Source organism: Electrona antarctica (genome assembly GCF_951216825.1).
Source record: "Electrona antarctica genome assembly, chromosome: 12".
NCBI classification, from domain to species: domain Eukaryota; kingdom Metazoa; phylum Chordata; class Actinopteri; order Myctophiformes; family Myctophidae; genus Electrona; species Electrona antarctica.
Genome location: NC_136793.1, coordinates 45,854,995 through 45,876,024, shown reverse-complemented (window position 1 = coordinate 45,876,024; position 21,030 = coordinate 45,854,995). Strand labels below are relative to the sequence as shown.

The following is a 21,030-nucleotide window of genomic DNA, read 5'->3' as shown; positions in this document are numbered from 1 at the left end:
CAGGAAAAAGGTCAATGATGCAGAACGCTAGTCTGAAATGAACACACAAAATACATTCCTGGACCCAGCATACATGTGAAATATATTTACTGTGTAGGTCATCAGAAACGTACTGTACTGTACCGCCAAAAAAATTAAATAAAGGCAATTCAAGTTATGTAATTAGCTCATTTCTATCATTTATTAACTTGTTATTGTAGTTCGGTTAGCTCACAGACATGTTCATCATCTACAACTACTTTGATTCAGCTCTAAAACATGGTATACAACTTCATTACATGTGTAAATATGACACGGTAACTTGAAGATCAACAATGTCCGTTAGTCATACGATGTCATAAATATTATGGCCGATTCATACTCCTATTTTACTGCTGTAGTGCCGAATGATTTCGGCTCGTCAGAAATTTTCAGTAGCACCGAAGAGCTGACTTTAGGACGGTACCCGCCCCCCCCTCCCCAAATGACGTCACATTGTAGGCTCTACAGAGCCGAACTGACTTTTATTCGGCTCTAAAATAGGAGTATGAATCGCGCCTAATACTGTGAAGAATGTAGATGATCAAATGATTTTCCGGCAAAAGGTTTAATTTGGGGCACCAGGGGATGGCAGTTGCATTTGCAGGTGCCACCCCCATATAGCGTTCGCATTTAAAGGGACACTAAATATATGTTAATGATGTTTTAGATATTTTTGATTTTAGCAGTGAGCCCAGTGTCTCTGATGTCAACACTGGGCTAACTTCCTTCCTTGAGTTGTCACTCTTTCTGCCACCAATTTTTCTGAAATTATGGCTCTGTTTACCAGCATTACATACCTGTAAACAATAGAATATAACTTGGTCAGTATACTAGGGTTGGCCGGTATACATTTTTTCATACCACTTTTACTAATTTGGTACTATATATGGTATTATGGGGTAAGAAACAATTGCATTGGGTTGGAGGGAACCATATTTGCACCTCAATGCACAGAATTACCTCCTGATAGATAGAAATAAACTTTACACACTAATCCACCTATCCCTTCACAAAATGTAGGCTATAACACTAATTTAGCATAGGCCTATAACAGAGATAATCTCACAACGTTATGTAACATTACATTTCCCTCTACCTTCCTTTAGGTTGGTTTAGCCATAACAAAAATAACTACAAAATACATTCTCTAACAAATACGTTGGGACACATGGACCCCACACCCTATTGACATGGTCGCTGCCCATCGTGCCAACCCTGTCTGGCAAGACTTGCATCAGGGTACTCGTCAATGTTCTGCCACATAAGAACATACAGTAGTAGCACATGTCACAATCCAGTGTACAGTAAATCCCTCTCTGCCAGTCATCTCAATATGGCCGCGGTCTGTCTGCCGGCTGTGTAACCTTCTGCGCTCAACTTTTCACATCACTCAGAACGAGCTTCAATGGAAGAGAACACACGCTGTGACTTTTCATTGCATCACTGTTTCATAACCGCGTTGAAATGGATACCGCCGTCATTTTCAAACACCCTCAGGTTACCGTATTACCGTTACACGGCCCAACCCTATAGTCTGTACATGCAGCCTTGTTTCTTAAACGTCTGACATACTCTATATACGGCGGATGACAATCAACCTACAGTTGGGTGCCACCGATATTGTCCCTTATCATTTGACCCATTTAGGCCTGACCTCAACATTTTAAAAAATCCTTCTAAATCCTCCAGTTTTCTGAAATAAATATTTTCACTATTTTTCAAAAATAGCAGACCTACAAGCTCGTAGCGCGCCACTCGGTGGCGCGCTATGAGCTTGTAGATCTGCTATTTTTCAATAGCTAAATTATAACATAATGTTTAAAACACCAAAAGGAGTTCCCGCCCAAAATGGGTTAGCGCAGATCACGCAAACCTCAGCAAAAAGAAAAGGACAATATCGATGGCCTCCAACTGTATCACATAACTCGAGTGGTTCTCAACCTTCTATTGCAGTGGCACGCCTACATAATGTCACACAATTGCAAGGCACTTATTTGTGTTTCTGAAAGGTCACATCAAGCCTAAACGCAGCCACATAAACACCAACATCATTGTCTTCGAAGTTGATAACTATATGAAAAACATGCGGAACCTATTTCAATCTATTTCATTCAGGCAAACATCCCACAGCAGGCCATGATCGAGTAATTCCTTCACAGCAGAACCCCCCCCCCGTTCACAGCACAGCACACCTAAGCTCACTTCATGCCAAGGAATAACATATACATTTCTAAGTGCTCTTATAAGCCCTAGGCTATCGCTTGTTTTAGCTTTTAGAATGTGTTATTGGTAATTCTACACATGCAACAGAGAAGTTCTACAATACACATGACCATTACTCAATCTGCTGAACTTATCCACCCGGCACTCACATCTCCAACACCTGTGTACAAGCTGCACTCTCTCAGAGTGCTCTCTTCTATCTCTCTCTCTTTTTTTTTTTTTTACATTGTTATGGGCTCTTTGCACTTCATGTTTCTGCCAGCGTTGACTTGAGACAGCTTTCATCTTCACCTGGCTGGCTACAGTACACCTCTCCAACATCGGTCCACATCCATGAGCTCTCCAGACATTTACGGGAAAGACCTGGTATGATCTACAATGTTTTCATGACTTGACCACGGCCTGGATTTTAGCATCACTGCTACTGAAGCCTAATTTATACATACTCCGCATTGCGACGGTGTTGCTTGCATGCCCTTGTCGGCAAGCAACACTGTCGCACAATGTAGTATAAATTGAGCTTAAAGGGTCCTTACAGCCCAGGAGCGACGCAAATAAACGATACAAAAATACATCTTCTGCGAATATTATCAATATAAAACTCACTTTATCGCTGCCTAACATTCGCGTTCAGTGTGGCTGTACTCACTAAGACACAAACGGCAGGAAAGCGGTCCGACACGTTAAAATTACCACCGCTGAAGTGCCCTTGAACAAGGCATTGAACCACTACGATGAAATGTTCTATGAGCAGGGCCTGGCTGGAAACAAGTTCTTGAGCTTAGCCCAGATACCCTGGGTAAATATAGTAATCATTTAATTTCATTTCATTTCCCCAATGTCCAGAGTCCAGACCATAGAAATACAACGTTTAGATAATAGCAACTCTGTGGACTTTCGTGACAAACGTAGAAGAGGTCGTAATCAATCCATCCAATCTGTCATGTATTTGTTTGATGTGAAGATGCATTCATCATCTGGTATCCAAGCATCATCGTGGTGCCGGTGAACATATTAGTAGGGCGCTTATGGCCTATCTATACTTTTCCATCTATGGTTCAGACGTACTGAAAATGCCCTACAGATTACCGGTAAACCAGGCTGTTTGACATCTGCAATAACTATAAGTACATTCCCTGTATGTCTGTTCCTTTTACCATTAGTATTCATGGGGCAGTTCCACACACACTAAATGCTTGTGCACGTGCATGAAAAGCCACATGCACGTGGCTCTTCTCTCTCTATCACACACACAAAACAGTGTGACTCTTAACTCATCCATCGCCAAGGACTTATTTAACTTCTTTTTCATGATGTCCTGGAGCGCCAAGGACGTGTTTTTCGTGTTTTATAACATGGTAAAAAAAATAAAAAAATATAAAATAAAATAAAAGATATATGGTGGCGGTCTGGGCCTTTTGGCGCCCCCTGGTGGCGATGAATGAGTTTTAAGCTTCGTAGAGAGGGGTAACCGTGCCATCTTTCCACTGGATTAGGATCTCTCCTCGCTGTAAAGCAGGGGAGGAGTGAGGCAGGCGCATGGCGTGCTTGGTCAGCGGGGCTCTTTCGTTGGGGACGGGAGACCCCGGCTGGCTCACCTCCTCCCTGGGAGTGTAGGATTTCAACACGCACACCACCTTCTTCCTACTGGGGGGGGAGGGGGAGGGAGAGAGAATGTTTTAACCCATTTTGACCTGAGATCAGATTCTAAAAATGTCTTCTACATCCTGACAGTTTCTGAAAAAGCTATGTTTCTATGTCAGTCGTTCTTCGATTTTTCAAAAATAGCGGACCTACAAGCTCGTAGCGCGCCACTCGGTGGCGCGCTATGAGCTTGTAGATCTGCTATTTTTCAATAGCTAAAGCATAACATAATGCTAACACCAAAAGGGGTTCCCGCCCAAAATGGGTTGGCTATGCTACTTAATTTGTACTTGCTACTTATTATGAACTTATATGTACTGTATTGGCTTAGCTTTGAGCTGCATGTCATATACGATTGTTATAATTATTTGCAACCGTAGGTCGCATTTACTATGAAAACCTGCATCTCCTGTCAGTTAGTCACGCCTCCATATATGGTCACGCGGCACCTCGTGACATGTCACGCCACCTTATATGGCTATATGGCACGCCTGGGCGTCTTACTGGTTATTATAAGACCCAGTGCTGGCTGTCAGATGAAGTTTAACTTTAATATCATCATCATCATCATCATATCATCATACTATAATTCACTCAATGTCTGAGTGTCGTAGCTCCTCACTGCCTGCACCAATCGCTCCGACTTTTCACACAGGCATTGACAATAATATTACGGAGGTCTTAACGAAGCCCTTTTTTCACTTTAACAAATTATTGATTAATAATGAATGTATTAGTGCATTCAAATTTCCCATCCACTTACATGGGAAAATGCGCAAACTCACATCAAGTATTTTTCTCTCAGAAACCGTCTGAGCTACAGTCACAACACTTGGAGGGGAGGTTCATAATAATTATTAAAATGAATGTAATAAATAATTAGATCAGTCGGCCTCATGGTGGCGCTATAACAGCCCACTTTACATTTAGCCTTATAACTCTTGCACCGTAGGTCATACAATTCCACTTTCCCTGGATTCCTTGGGTCATGCCGCATCTCCCCATATAGGCCATATAGGATACATTTTCCGCCCATTTTGACTTTTCTTCAAAACACACTTTTTGCTCTTCCACCTACAGCTTTTGTGCAGATCTCACAAAAAACAGTACACATGATCTCTGGACCTATCCGATTACAACACCACAGGCAGAATGTAATGAATTGATTCATGACTGTTGGTACAGTATGTCTAATCAATGTATGCACCCCACGGGCAAGTGCCAGTCTGACACCAGACTGATTACACCTCAAAATACATAAATCAATAATAGGATATATATTACATCGCTGTACCCACACTGTACATCATTTGGTGTTCATATATTTGAACGGGTAATTACAATTTCAAGCAGCATTTTCGGTCACTTCAGGAGCTGTCGGTATATATATCATCTATGATACTATGGTGCTTCCTAGATGACAGGGAAGCACCATAGGAGATAAAATATAGCACTCTTCATCTTCGGGTAAAGGCACTATATAACTTAAGTTCCATAGAAAAATTCCAGCACGCACTTGTCAACTCTAAAATGATTTATTAAAGAAGGTCAACGTTCGGTCACAAATACCTTGACAACTCAACCATAATCTAACAAAGTGACGGGCTTAAATACAGCCCATAATTAAATGATAGTCCATGGTTGTATTATAATTTTCATACTATCATGCAATTGTGGGCTGTATTTAAGCACTGTATCACTTTATGGTTGAGATGTCTTGGGAAATGTTTTTAATATTTTGTTTATAAATCACTGTCTGCAGAGGTCATTAGTTTGCGGCATGCGACAGATTTTCTTTTTTTTTCTCCAATGGAATTGGATCTTTGAGGGACTCGATTCTCTGTACCACAGAAGAGACAAAGGGGTGTGTGTTTTGCCTTCTATTTGACAGCATGCTACAGTAACATAGGTAACTAACGCTTTCTCCAAAACACACTCGCACTCAGCCCCTAATATTAGTTTTTCACCAACAGTTAACACACAAAAAGCAAAAACTTCACACCTTTATCTGCACTAGACTCTGATGTCAATTACACATCACCTTGTTGTCCAAACACTACACACAATGTCCGGTTGTTGCATAGTAAATTCCCACGTGACATCTCAAAGCATCAACCTACAACACACAAATATTCAAATCTCTAAACATTCGGATCATGGAGGTGGCTTGTGGCGACGTGAGTGAGTGAGTGAACGCTGCTTGGACAGGGAGAACATTGCCTGTGATGTGGATGAGGCCATCGATCTTGCCAGACAAGAACCGGAGGCATGATGCCTAAATCTTATTTTTTGTGAAGGGGGGTGGGGGTGTGGGTATGTGTGTTTAAGGGCCTAAATGGAAACAAGACTTTTTTTTTTTGAACTATCCCTTTTGGACTGAGTGTTTGACTGTACTCTGTTGCTGTTTATACATTCTGTCTAATAAACAATTCAATCAATCAAAGGTGTGTGTTTGGGGGTTACAGTAATGGGGGAAAAATATATATAGAACAGCATATTTGTGTGCTGTTTGACTATGAACAAAGTAGGTCTACACTGAGTCCTTTGCACAAACGGAGAAATGGCTCACTCTCAGAGTCATTGTCATTCATATGGTGTGTTCCATTTCTACGATTGTGTTTTCAATTTTACACTTCAGTGTGCTGCAAATGCTTGTTGGTGTGCAGCAAAGGCTTAGTTGTGTGTACTCAATGTGTGCGTGTCATTTGAAAATATGTTCCATTTTGGGAACAGTTCAGAGATTTGATGGCGATGAAGAGTCATCATGCAAAAGGAGTGTCAGGGTTTAGCATTTTGTGTGTGAAGTTCTCAGTTTTGTGTGTGCAGTTTTGAGAAAGCCGTTATTGTTTTGGAAAACGTGTGTTAACAATCGTGAAAAACTGTAAGATAGGAAGTAGTAGTATGCCAAACACAGTTACAACTACGCAGGCGCGCCGTCTAAATTGGACTTGAACCACGAGACGCACCGCAGAGCGAGCCCAGGCGAGCGAGTTGCCGTGCTGAATGTTGCGAAGTCCACTTCAACCGACTCATCGCCGTTTGAAATGCGTCCCAATAGGGACCCCGGCCAACCCCCCTAGTCTCGGTACCCCAGAGACGGTTCTGCTGTCCAGAAATACCTGGTGGGCCCGACCATTCCGGATTTGTCGGTCTGACCGCTCCGAGGTTGCCAGATTTGATCCGGGGTGGGCGTGTTTTGGGGCGAGCATTCTTGCATTCCTACTAGAATTTTCGTGCGCCTGATGGAACGCTCACGTCTAGGAGCAAAAAAATAAAAAAATAAATAACATTGGTGTTACACGAAGAACTGTGACCCATAGAATTAGGTAATGGCAGTCTGCCTTCCCCGCATGCACCTGTAACCCAACATGTATTTCACTGTGACGCGCATAGCCAATCGGTAATACACTGCATGACGAGCAAGTCTTATTGTGATCAGGCATAGCCAATCGCCAGAAAGAATTTGCGGCGCGATGCTAGGGGGTTATATTGGCGTCAATATAAGTAAATGAAAAGAAAATGCACGCACATTGAAGGTGGTGAAAGAAGCCTACATTGGTGCCAGAGCACAGATCAATGTCACGCAAGGGGCATGGAGGCACGCAATAGAGAGAACAAGATTCGTGTTCTTCAAGATTTTTTGAAAATAGCTGATGGATCCGATGCGTTGTGACTGTGAGCATGTAGATCTAAGAGTGTAGGCACATAGTAGCGTCGCCGCGAAGATGCAAGATGTAGCTTAGAGCAGGTGTCACTTCCTGGTTTTTAGACAGCTGGTGGATGGAAAATGAAGCTTGCGCGTGGCTGCAACTCGCTTCCTGTCTAAAAACCAGGAAGCGAAGCCTGGAGGACGCGTTTTTCTTTTTTTGCGGCTAAGGTGTGCTCACGCCCTAACCGATGCATATAGAGTTAAAGTGGCTCCCATTTCCCTCTATCAGCCACTACATCACTGTGCTGTAAGACACAGTCCCTCAGGCTGTGTTTTGGTTTTGTTACACTGTTGTTTATGTAGATGTTCATCAGGACAGAAGCACGTCTTTATCTATTACAGTTAATTATTACTCAGGCTATTATGTTTAGGGTAAAAAGAAATGCCCCAAAGGTAAAAATGGCATTCATAAAATTGCTGTGCTCAATGTTTGTGTGTCCTCAATTCTATACTAATACAAACGTGTGTGTGTGTGTGTGTGTGTGTGTGTGTGTGTGTGTGCGTGCTCTCACCTGTTAGCATAAACATTGACGATAAGTATCACAGTCCCCAGCACTAGAGCCAAGGAGCTTAGTACCAGCATGGTTATCTTCCAGCCCATACCTGTGTGTGTGAACGTTCAACAGATTTCCACACATTTTCTTTCACATCAGGATATTGTAATGATCATTATACTCAGGAATAACCCCCACCTATCTCACAGACTCCCACACCATCTTAATGTATCAGTTCAGAGTTTGCATACCTGGACTTATCGATTTATCACATCTTTTCTGCTTAATCTTTGAAAGAAAAAGAAAATCCTTTCTCTCACATCACCTATGCCACTGTCCCAGATATAGTGTGTAGAACGTTTCAGAAAAACTCCCATTTCATTTGCAAATGTGTTTCCACTGGCTATGCTGTATACGCACGCACACACACACACACACACACACACACACACACACACACACACACACACACACACACACACACACACACACACACACACACACACACACACACACACACACACACACACACACACACACACACACACACACACACACACACACACACACACACACACACACTAAACGTTCCTTCTCTGTTCCTTAATGTTTAGCTCCCCCTAGTGGTGATGGAGCTGTACATACATTTATGCACTTTGCTGTGTGTCTTCACCCCCCATCTCTCTCCCAGTTTCTATCTATCAATAAAGGCAAAAAAAAGAAGCCCAAAACATATCTTAAAAAAATCAGTTCCTACTTCCTACCTAACCCCTAACCTTTTTGACAAAATAATGTGTTACATCTTGAATGCAGCACGACTGCACGACAACTAAAACTCACCATAGTCCATGGTGAAGAACACCATAGTGGGATCATCTGAAGATGTTGTATTGTGGTTTAAAGGAGACAGCTCTGTGACAGAGTCCATAACACCTTCAACTGGACGTGAAAGAAAAACACAGGCATTTCAATGAATACAAGAAACCTCGAGCCAAAAACACGCTCACCCCAGGTCAAATCTGGCGACCTCAGAGCGGTCGCCACTCGGTATTCCTAAACTATGCCTGAACCTAACCTTATAGAGGGTATGCGCATGCTTAAAGTGAATGGCACATCGAGTGGCAAATCGAGTGGCAAAGCAACAGGCAAAGTGAGTTTAACATTGTTTAATGTTGTTTAATGCTATCAGATAGGACTTTTCTGTTTGGATGTATGGGCTGTCAATTTTTTTGGGGGGGGGCACGGTGGCACAGTTGGTAGTGCTGTCGCCTCACAGCTAGAAGGTCCTGGGTTCGATTCCCGCTCGGGGCGCTGTGGGTGCTGGCGGCGTGTCTCCTCATCCGCGTCATCGGTGCCCATACCCGAGGTGGGGTTGGAGAAAGGGCCTCTCTGTGTGGAGTTTGCATGTTCTCCCCGTGTCCCCTAGGGTAGGTACCCTCACAAAAAACATGCAGTAATCCTGGTCTCTAAACTGCCTCCCCCTGGCCAGCCGGGGCGCCTGATGGAGGGGAAAGGAACTGGTTGGAATAACGTGTTCCTTCCACGCGCTACGTCCAATCAGGGAAACTCCCCCCTGTCAGGTGTAAAGGAGCAACTTGGACACTCAGGCATGAAGGAAGCATGAGTTCAAGTCCGTTGCTCTCCGCATGTCCCCCATATATGGGGACTAGGCTGGCGGAGGGTGTGTAGAGACCAGGATCACATTAGATAATTGACACAGGGGTGAAAAATGGGTTACAAAATCGTGGGATAAAAAATATATTAAAAAAAAGAAAGTAGTTTTTTGCCACTCAGTAGGCATTCCCGCATAACTTCCGGGTTTGATGATGATGTCACGCGCATACCCTCTATTCCTAAACTTAACCTCAGTAAAACTATATGCCTGAACCTAACCTTATTCCTAAACTTAACCTCAGTAAATCTATGCCTAACCTAAACCTATTTCTAACCTTAACCTCAGTAAAACAAATACAAGAATGCAAGAACCGCTGGGGGTGAGTGGTCCGCAAAAAAGGGGGCAAGTGTGTTTTGGGGCAGGCATTCGGTTACTAGGGGTGTAACGATACATTTTAATAGCGATACGATATGTATCACGATATATGGTTGACGATGCGATACATGGACGATATTGGTTCATTACGGCGATCTGATACGATTCAATGATTTGAAATCGATACAGTAACTATTTAAAATACATTGACATTATTTTAAACTAAGTAATTAAACCCCCCTTTCTTTTTTTTCTTCTAAAAATTGCTAAATACTATACACACAAAAATGTAGTATTGATACAATCGATTATTTGCGTAGCAAAACGATTCGATACTGATTATTTGCATTGCAAAACTATACGAGACGATACAATGTTGCTGTTTTCATTTCGATATACTTCGATTCTTGAAATTAAAATCGATTTTTCGATGCAGTTACTATATCGTTACCCCCTACTGGTTACCATTTCAATGAGTTACATATATAAACCTAGCCAGGCCCATTTTACAACTGATGTAACAGAGTTGATGTTTATCTTGTCTACTCAAAGCTTTTCTATATAACCCCCCCCCCTTCTTTTTGTGTTGTTTGTGTTGCCAAGTATTGCAGTACATCTTTTAAGAATGATTGTATATATTGCCACGGAAACGGATGATAACGTGATGTCACAGCATGACATCATATCACTTTCATATAAGGTGTAGAGAATAGAAGAGAGTCGCATCGGTACATAATTAGAAGACTTTAGACTTTCCCTTTCCCTCCCCAGCTCCTAAGAAGAAATACAGATCCTTAAGCTATAGACCAATTATTTGTTTACAAACATTGGGACTGGGCGCACGGGTGACTGTCCTGTAATCAATTCCCAACAGATCTCCAAACCTGTTGTTTTGGGGAGCGCTGCGCACAGAGAACAGCTGATATACAAGCTCACATCGCATCGCGGATGCGACTGTTGTGAGCGTGTAGAGGTCTGCGGGCACGACACGATCGCGGGACGAAGCATAAATTATACTTGATGGGCTGCTGGTGCGGTGCAGCCAAGGACAACCAGGCTCTGCTGCCGTTATCATGAGCGCACCTCCCGTTCTTATGACAGCGACTGGAGGTGTGGTTTTGAGGACAACTGTTTTGAATTGCTATTATTGTTCACACACAACAGAAACCAATGGATTATATATTTCAAGGGCGAGAGATCACAATACAAATCCTAATCATTCTTCCTCCACACTGGGATAAAAACAGCATCTGAAAGTTTGATGGGGCATTTTTTACACGCGAGTCCATTGCATCTTATGAGAGGTGGTGTTCTTCTGCTGCCGTTATGCGCTGTTGCTTATCAGTGTGACGTCGTCTGTTAAGGCGTCTATAAGGCCTCCCCAAATAGGGAATCTGACGGTTCCCTACAAATGTAGGAGAATCTCGGTTACAGTATCTATTATTATATCAATATTTATTATGTTTTGATGCCTCAGAATATACTTTTCAATTCATGTGGTTAATTATCATCAGATAAAGAACTCAATGGCTGGAATAGTATAGGGTTAGTCAATAAACACGTTTTAATGGAGGGAGACGGAGACCAGAGTGAAAGAGAGAGAGGGATATCTTATCAATTTTAGTACAAATAATACATAAACCATTTCACAAATCAGTTGAGAGATGGTTTCATGTATCATGCTGACTCATGCTACCCCCCCCCCCCCCCCCCCCCCCCCCCCAGATGAGGGCAGTGGGTTTATATCGATTGGTACGAAAAGCTCTTAACTAAATGAGATCCAGCCCACCCTCAACCTGAGAGCGTGCATCATTCTAATCCAATCTGCAGCCCCGATGGGAAATACAGTCGTCTATATGCGACTAGCATCACAAAATGGAGCCAATGAAAACAAACATTAAGTCGTATAGGAAATAGAGGAAGTGGGTGTAGAATTAGCCGGAGTTGGCACTGTGAGAATACATGCAAAACGAGACGGGAGGGAGGGAGGGAGGGAGGGAGGGAGCAAGTCACTTTAGTTTTAAAATGCTCCAATTTTATTCACAGCAGTAGGGCTGTCACAAATCATGACATGGTATGATTTCTGTCGTTGAACAGGTTTTAGGCTTCGTAGGTCAGTCAAATTAACAAAAAAACATGAAACAACAGTGTTTAATATCGCGTGTTCCAAGAATAAACGAATGATCCGGGCGGTTTGACCAAGGGGCCAGTGAGGCACTGGGCCCTAGTGGTAAGAGGAAGGACTGCAGGCGGACCCGTGGATTCATGACGAGGAAACCCTGTGCAGCTGGGCTTTGACATTGAGCGCTCGGTTGCACTTCCGCATTTGACCACCAAAATTTGGTGGTCAAATTTGGTGCTTCAAAACGCCACTGAGCAACTTCCACTGACATGAATATACTCTATGGGTTTGACTCATGGATATGAAGCATCGACTGATGGGGAGGAAACGCTAACACCACCGCCGTGAACAGAACTTTATGTTTTCGTCAGAAACAGACCAACAAATATGAGTGACTTACAATCGTAACCGATACAGAGCCACCTCCCTGACAATAGCGCTGGGACAATTTGACCAAATGTTATTCTCCATATAGAGAAATGACTTCCGTGACCTAGGGGATGAACGAGTGATGTCAGGACTTTATATGCTCTATATTGGAGCATTTTAAAAGTTAGTTGTGAGCCCCCTCTTTTGAGTGTTGGACTACATGTCATAGAAATGAAAGATCTGTGATTTCAAATATTAACATGAAGTAGCAGATGTACAAGCTCACAATGTGTGTAGATCAACTATTTTCCCCCTCTACAACCAAACTGATTTGGTTTAGAGGGGGGGTAGGGGGCTAGTAGGCTACTATAGAGCAGTGGTTCTCAACAATTCAGGACGTGAGCCAAAATAATCATGTCAACTGGGGACGCCCTACCCTGACAAGCAATTGGAGTTGTAGGAGTTGACTCGGTTCCACAGATAAATATTCTGAAAATAGCACATCTACAAGCTTGTAAATCGGCTATTTCTGCCTCTTTCTGATGTTTGACCAGTTTTTATAGTATAGTTGATTAGGCAACTTGTGATGCAGAAATGGCCTTTATTTCTCTTTTCTTACTTTTTTGTGTGTGGAGGTTTAAATTGTCACTTTGCTGTAATCTGGGGACACCCCCGAAATCATGCGATGTGGCCCACAGTGGAGAACCACTGCTATAGAGTATATAGACCCCTGGGGGAAGCAGTCAACTAAGATAAGAATTGTATGTGAGAAAAGGAATATCGATATCATTCGACCTTGGCTGTCGTACTTACTTGGTTGAGGATGTTGATGGGAGTTGGACATGGACATGGCACTAGGTACAGAGGCAGGGTTCAGTGCTGGGTCCATGCGGCCATGAGGGTGATGGCTGTCTCTTTCACTGCACACCGTCTGGTTGTCCAGTGTCCTCCACCGACTGCCCTGCTTTTTAGGGGCAGAGTGTGGGCTTATTTAGTTAATCATACTGTAGTGGTGAAACGGTTGCCCAACTAGTGCGGACGGTTAAGTACTGGTAGGGGGGTACGCACGCTTATCATGACATTTAGGGGGCAGCGGTGGCCGAACGGTTTGCAGAGCGGTCTTGTTATCGGAAGGTCGCCAGTTCGTATCCCCGGACCGGCACGTTAAAATTACCACAGCTGAAGTGCCCTTGAGCAAGGCATTGAACCCCTACCATGAAATGTTCTATGAGCAGGGTCTGGCTGTAAACAAGTTCGTCAAGCTTAATCCATTCACCCTGGGTAAACAAAGAACTTTGCTTTGCTTTTAGCTTACATACTATAGGACCGACATGCGGAAAACGAACGGATTAAGGTTGGCGAACATGCGTTAAGGTTGGCGAACATGCGTTAAGGTTGGTGAACATGCGTTAAGGTTGGTGAACATGCGTTAAGGTTGGCGAACATGCGTTAAGGTTGGCGAACATGCGTTAAGGTTGGTGAACATGCGTTAAGGTTGGCGAACATGCGTTAAGGTTGGCGAACATGCGCTGCTCCGTGCTTGTGGTTATGGTTAGGGTTTGAGGTAGGTTGTCGTTGTCGGACCAACAGTATGTCGAAACTAAAGCCTGTACCCCTGGTAGGTATGGTGCTCCACCTGCAGCTTTCCGTCTCTCAGGGGTCTAGAGAGAGAGCATTGTAAAGAGGATAGACTCCCACGTTCTCGGCTGATACCGACAATATGCCTCATGTGCGACCTATTTACTCTACTTGCTTAATCCAACTAGTAGATTTTTCTTTTTTTTTATATAAAATAATTTTGTATTCATTATTATTCATTGTATATTATTATTATATCTTTAATACAGTAGAAAAAATGCATGCCCAATTTCATACAATTAGGAGAGAGAAGCTTCAATTGCGTTCAAATTCCAATTTTGTCTGCTCATTTTGTCGTTTCCTCACTTCCAAATTCACTTGTATGAATTCTCTCTCTGCTGATTGGATGAAAATCTGAAACAAACTTACATCAGAATATACTGTAGAGCTATTTATTTGGCACTTATTTTAACAAAGAATATCACCTACCTACAGTACGTACACCCGAAATGAACAGTTCCCCCCCACTCCATTATGCTTTTGGTTCCCAGTTATACAGTGGTTTGACAATAAACAAACAAAAGGGCTTTCTATGATGTGCCTTTGTTCCCTCCGGTAGCGGTCGACTCCAGTTTCACTGCAGACCTCCAATCTAGGTGAACAGGACTGTGTGCAGTTAACTAGCTGCTAGAGTTAATGGAAACAACCAGACGAGGGTTATATATATATATATATATATATATATATATATATAATAGTATTAGCGAGTATTACGGAGCCCCTGAATGGCCATGCATTCAAAATATATTTTATCTCGTCCGTACAAGATATTATCTCGTCCGTACAAGATAATAATTTACTTTTACGGACAAGATAATATCTTGTACGGACGAGATAATAATTATCTTGTACGGACGAGATAATATCTTGTACGGACGAGATAATATCTTGTACGGACAAGATATTATCTTGTACGGACAAGATAATGATTATCTCGTCCATACAAGATATTATCTCGTGGCCATTCAGGGGCTCCGTAGATTTTACTTGTTTTCTTTTTGCAGCTTTCGCCTTTATTTTTTATATATATATATATATTTTTATAGAGGGACAGACAGTAGGCTGACAGGAAATGGGGGAGAGAGATGGGGGAGTGACATGCAGTAAAGGCTGTCGGGATCGGGAGTCGAACCCGCGGCACGCTGCCAGGCTTGGGCTACCGGCCAAGGTGCCTGGACCGCTGAGCCACGGCCCAGGCCAGTGATTATACTTTTAATTACTTTTTGATTAATTCAGAAGCATGCTGACATGCACAAAATAGGGATCGAGTATTACACGATTAACTTATTACATTGTTCTGGAGTCCCTGGCACAAAATATTTTTTTGAGAAGAGAGTTCACGCTGGGAACATTTTTGGGGGTCCTTGCTTGACATGAGAAAAGTTTGAGAACAACGATTAAATCGATTCAGTTTTAACTGTTGCACGTATACCCCTACACTGGACTGGAGTTGTGAGCCAACTCTTCCACCAAAGTATTCATAAATCATACCTGCTTATGGTCCTTGGAGAGGAACACCAAGGTGGACTGTGGGGTGGCACTGAGGTGCAGCCCCTTGCCCAACAGGCTGAGAAGACCCTTTTTGTTGCAGGTCCATGCTTGGCTCGTCTCCCTCACCATATACACCTCTCCTTCTTCTCCGGGAGGAGGAGGCATCTCTTCAGCTTCGCCACAGGCCTGCAGGCTGACGCCCTCGTACTCTGCCCGCGGTGCCGTCAGACAGTCCCCCGTGTGCAGGTTACTGATGGCGTGCTGCTGGCCGTGGTGGCTCCTCCTCCCCCCTGCGGCCCCGGGGGTGACCCAGCGCCACTCCTGTAAGGGGGACCCCTGGCTGCATTCGTCCAGTGCCACCCTGCCTCCGCTGTGGACCTTCAGACATTTGCCCAGCAGCTTGTTTCTGATCAGGAAGCCAGATGCCTCTGTGAGGAATGCAATGGAAAACAGTAACTGCCGAGTGGGAAGCTTATAAATGAATAAAGAAAGAAAAGAAAGTATGTAGCCTGCACAGTCAGTCACACACCCACACGCGTGCACGCACGCACACACACACATCACACACACGCACGCACGCACGCACACACGCACGCACGCACGTTTATTACGCGCTATTACAGCAAGCTGATGCATGGCGCCACTGTTTCACTGGTTCATTTCTTATTTTCGATTTTTTTTTTAATGTCACATGATCAAATTAGAAAAAGTGCCCTTCTGGGCACAGGTCTCCACCAGGAGGATAGGAGTGTGTGTGTGATGTTTGGCAATTTTTTTAGGAGCAATATAAACGTGTGTGTGTGTGTGTGATGCGGCTTGACCTGTTGAGGCTGATTTGAAAACTGTCAAGTGGCATTTCTTCCAAAGCCTAGTGGGAATATGCATGCACAGTTTCACCACAATCGGACGCTGCGTTGAGTAGTTGTGGCGATTTGTACAAAGCGGGTACAAAGCGGGCTACTCCTGAAATGTTTAGAAGCCAATCGTAGCCAATGAGGGTGGATTATGAGAAATCAAACAAACCTGTCTTGATCACATGACTATGAAGAGCATGTGTACCGATTTGCGTGAAATTTGGATAAAATCTGAAGGAGTAATATTAGAAAATGTGTTTTACATATGTCGGCCTCCTGGTGGTGCTATAAAGAGCAGATGTGAAAAATTCCAGGCAAAGGCTTTTCCTTGGCCTCTAGAGAGTTGGCATACAAAGTTATCCACAGATCCGTGCAGTTAGAGGTAAAAACACTTTTCGGCCAGTTATAGCGCCACCATGAGGCCGAGTTGAAAATGTTCATGTAGCATTTCATCCTCGGCCTAGTGGGAATGTGTGTGCACAATTTCACGGAAATCACACGATGTCTTCATGATTTGCAGCATTTTGTTTGAAACTGAGCACTCCTGCGAACTTTGGAAGCCAATCTTAGCCAATCAGGATGGAGTCTGAGAAATCTGAAAGACCTGTTTCGTTGAATGGCTCTAGAGAGACTGTGTACCAATTTGCGTGATGTTTGGACAAAATCTGTAGGTGTACTGTCCAAAAACTTGTTTTGCACAAAGCGGCCTCCTGGTGGCGCTATAACAGGCCCTTCTGGAAATTTTGGGGCAGAGGTTCAGCGTTGGCATAAATTTGGCATCGACCGGGTTAACGGTGCCAGAGATTAGCTGTTCACAGATGGAAGGACGGACGGACACACGGACGGACACACGGAGTGCAAAACATACTCTCTCCCCATGCCTTCGGCCTGGTGGAGACAATAAGTTTATATAGACAAATGCGTTGGGATTCTCGATGTTGACTAACGTATCAGACACCAGCTAAATCGATCGACAAGTTTGTCATCAGATCTTTCGGGAAATCTCGGAATGCACCTGTCTAGAATTTTTTTTTAATAATAATAGAAAAACGAACAAAGTTTTATCCTTAATTGATTCCTTGCAGAAATTATTGCAATTTCAAAGCTATATCTGCATTCTTTAAAAAAAACGCTACAAAAAGTTGTGTAAGCAGATCATGAAATCTGCAAGGTTCCCATCCAGTGCAACGGTTATGCTATGGTACCATGCAGTGCGGTTTTATGCAGTTGCTACAGCGACGTCGCAAGGAAAATGGAACTCCGTGTAACTTTAACAACTTTAGGCTACAACAAGTTAGAATCAAACTCTAACATAGTTAGAAAAGAGTGTTACCAACTTACCATGGTAATTCACAGCGACAGCCATAATGCAGAGACCCAGCAGCAGTCTTTTCCACATGACGATGATGATAATACAGATGATGACATGCAGACAGTTTGTTGTCTCTCTCTAATCCAGCAAACAGTTACACTTGAGTCTACAGTTCAAGTTTGGTAGAGCTCTGCATCCCATTACCAGGAGGGACAGACAGTCACATCCTTATTGGCTATTGGTTGTCAGGGGAGACAATAGCGTAGTCCAAACCAATTAACCACTCAAATGGATACTGTATTTTTGGTGTTAAAATACGTGTTAAATTAAATAACTAGGTGTGACAGTAATCATCTCTATAGAATATTTGTTCAGTGGCATCTCCCCTGTATTTTGACTATTTTCAGAGTCTCAAACTTTGACCCGGCCTGTTACTGAACAAACACTAGCCTGTAGCAATGATTGCTATCAGAATATATAGAGCTTTCAAACGTCACTATTCTTTATTATTATTATAATAATTATTATTATTATTAGTATTTTTTCCTAAACTCTAGTCTTCATGTCTGTGAATGTGAACACACTCCTCTATCTATGATTCACATCACTATCTATCTATCTATCTATCTATCTATCTATCTATCTATCTATCTATCTATCTATCTATCTATCTATCTATCTTTGAATAAACATTTCTTAATAGTGTCCGGTTTGTGGTTGTCTGGCAACCACCTAAGCAGCTCGACCTACCCCTCCAGGCTATGGGATATGTTTGTGTGAACAATAAAGTGAAATTAACTTCTCTTTTTGTTTTCAGTCCTCCAATCAGAAGTGCTTGAAGTGCCAACATGTTGGGGATGTGTAACTGAGGCATGCATCACTTAAGTTAAGTATGTAGCGGGAAGGTATGTGTGGTAATAACATAAACTATACAAATTACTAGTTGGGGAGAATTAATACTGTAATAATCTGGATACTATAAGGCTTAATATTCTGATTCTAAATTTGACTGCAAGGTCAACTCACTTACATTAATAAATGCTTTTTATTTAAACTTTTTTTTTTATCGAGCTGTTTACATACAAAACACTGTGAAGCAACTTGGACTACCAATTAGATGAGAAGAGCATAAATCTGGCGATAAAGAGAAAACAGTGTCTGTGGCTGAATAGGATTGCCCTCACATTAAAGTGACAAATGGGACAGGCTCGGGGGGCCTGGCTGGTCACGTGATGTTTTTCTCAATCAGTTTATGTGCAAAGAATGTAAAATCTACTGATATAGTAGATATGGTTTAGCACAGTGTTTCCCAACCTGTGGTCCGGGGCCCCCCCTTGGTAAAGGCGCCAAAGCTCACAGTGGGGACGTGAGGCGGGGCCCCACTGTGGTCTGTTTGGAGGTTGTTCAAAATGTTAAACATGTTGATGTTGCACAAAATCGTAGGACTTTTATCCGCTGTCTGCCTGTGTGTTCTGAATGTGATATCGGTCCAAGTAATCATGAAGAAATTATTTTTTATTTTTATTTTTTTCAAAAAAGTTACAAGCACGTATAGCTTGTAAGCTATTTTCACTACTAGAGTGAGGGGGGGTATCTTTGGGACTGATGTTGTTTTTTGTTGAATTTAACCAGTGTTCATTTTGTTGACTAAGACTAAAAGACTAAGATTTAAATGGGACTAAAACTAAATGGTGTGTTCAAAAGACTAAGACTAAATCAGAATTTGCTGTCAAAATGAACACTGGATTTAACCATATATTTGATGTATATTCACACACCGATGGCAGAGGAAAACCATGCAAGACACCAACTTGCTCATCAGGAGCAGTTCAGTGTCTTGCTTAATAGAAGGACACTTTGACACTAACCATGCAGGGGATCGAACCGAGAACATTTCGGTTCCCAAGTGGCCGCTCTACCTCATGAGCTGCTGTCAAGTTGAGTTGGTTTGGTGTAGAACCGATGGTAGGGCGGAGGTGTGCTATTCTACTCTATCAAACAATAGTAATATAAAAACAGGACATTTGTAATTGCACTTCTTTATTAATCCCACTGGGGAAAATCAGTTATTGCAGTAAGATACTGTCTGTTAAGAGTTGCATAAAGATAAATAAATACTTACAGAAAGCTCCATTCAAGACATAATGACATTATCAAGCAGCTCAGTAAACATATAACATACAAATAAAATAACCAAAAACCTGATACAGTGCATAATAGCATCTTGACAATCATAAATAATTGTCAAACAGAACCAATTGTTCCCAATTCCCAAACCATGGCCCATAGGTCTATGTCCTGTTTCTGTAGCGTGAATCCGCTTGAACAAATGCACCTCCTGGACATATGACACTGACTGTATCACAGGGACTTAACCACAATCCAACCCTTGATGCTGAGCGCCAAGCAGGGAGGCATTGTGTGCTATTTGTATATCGGTAGTCTTTGGTATGCCTCGGCCAGGGATTTGAACACCTGACCTCCCAAACTCAGGGCAGACACTCAAGGCCACTGAGCTTCATAAAGATGCCTGCAACGGCAGAAGAAGTGGTAGGGGTTACTTAACTTTGGAGTGGTATGGAAACCTGACGAAGACCTCGGGGCAGATTCACACCGAGTATGATAGAATCGAACTGGAACTGAATAGATTGCCTGGTCCCTGCTGGCCATGATTCACATTGGCCTTGATTCTACTGCATCCGAGTACACTTAGGGCAGATTCACACTCAATCCGATTGATTAGAACTGTTCCCGAATACGATTGCCTGGTCCCCGCTGGCCATGATTCGCATTGGCCTTTTGGTACGGATGGTTTTCACATTGCAGCGATCCGTATCCGAGTACATCGGTCCCGAGACTACCCCATGCGATCCCGGGAACGGTACGCAGCATTCACACTACCACATCATCTGAGTCCGAGTGCGCACCCCGGACCATAGTGTGAATCTGCCCTAAGGTCCACCTCTAGCAGCATGAATTCGAATGCATCATTAGAATTTTTGACACCCACCTTTACACCTAATGTTATACAAACGCCAAAAAACCAAACAATATGGATGCTAGGTTGAAAACAACTTAACATCAAATCAAACCCAGACAATGCTAAAATAGTGAACATGAATGTTATTTTTTACATTATGAATTTACATACAGTAACTGTATA

At 42.8% G+C, this 21,030-nt stretch overlaps 1 protein-coding gene across 5 annotated transcripts in view; it reads right to left on the bottom strand.

Annotated features, from left to right (window-relative positions):
- The window catches only part of LOC306933335 (uncharacterized protein), a 57,939-nt gene extending 39,889 nt beyond the window's left edge, over positions 1-18,050 (bottom strand). Inside the window, exons 1-7 of one of the 5 annotated variants that reach the window (XR_013791213.1) lie at positions 17,897-18,050; positions 15,702-16,129; positions 13,386-13,536; positions 8,932-9,030; positions 8,110-8,200; positions 7,008-7,145; positions 1,895-3,891 (exon numbers count right to left, since the gene is read on the bottom strand). Coding sequence is in view for 4 of the 5 variants with exons in the window: in XM_079515513.1 (XP_079371639.1) it covers positions 3,693-3,891; positions 7,008-7,145; positions 8,110-8,200; positions 8,932-9,030; positions 13,386-13,536; positions 15,702-16,129; positions 17,897-17,954 (1,164 nt within the window). In the remaining variant the exon portion in view is untranslated. Of the gene's footprint in view, positions 1-146; positions 3,892-7,007; positions 7,146-8,109; positions 8,201-8,931; positions 9,031-13,385; positions 13,537-15,701; positions 16,130-17,896 lie in introns of those variants that run through there. The other 4 variants (XM_079515513.1, XM_079515514.1, XM_079515515.1 and 1 more) reach the window with 4 other exon arrangements.
- Positions 18,051-21,030: the final 2,980 nt, after the last annotated feature.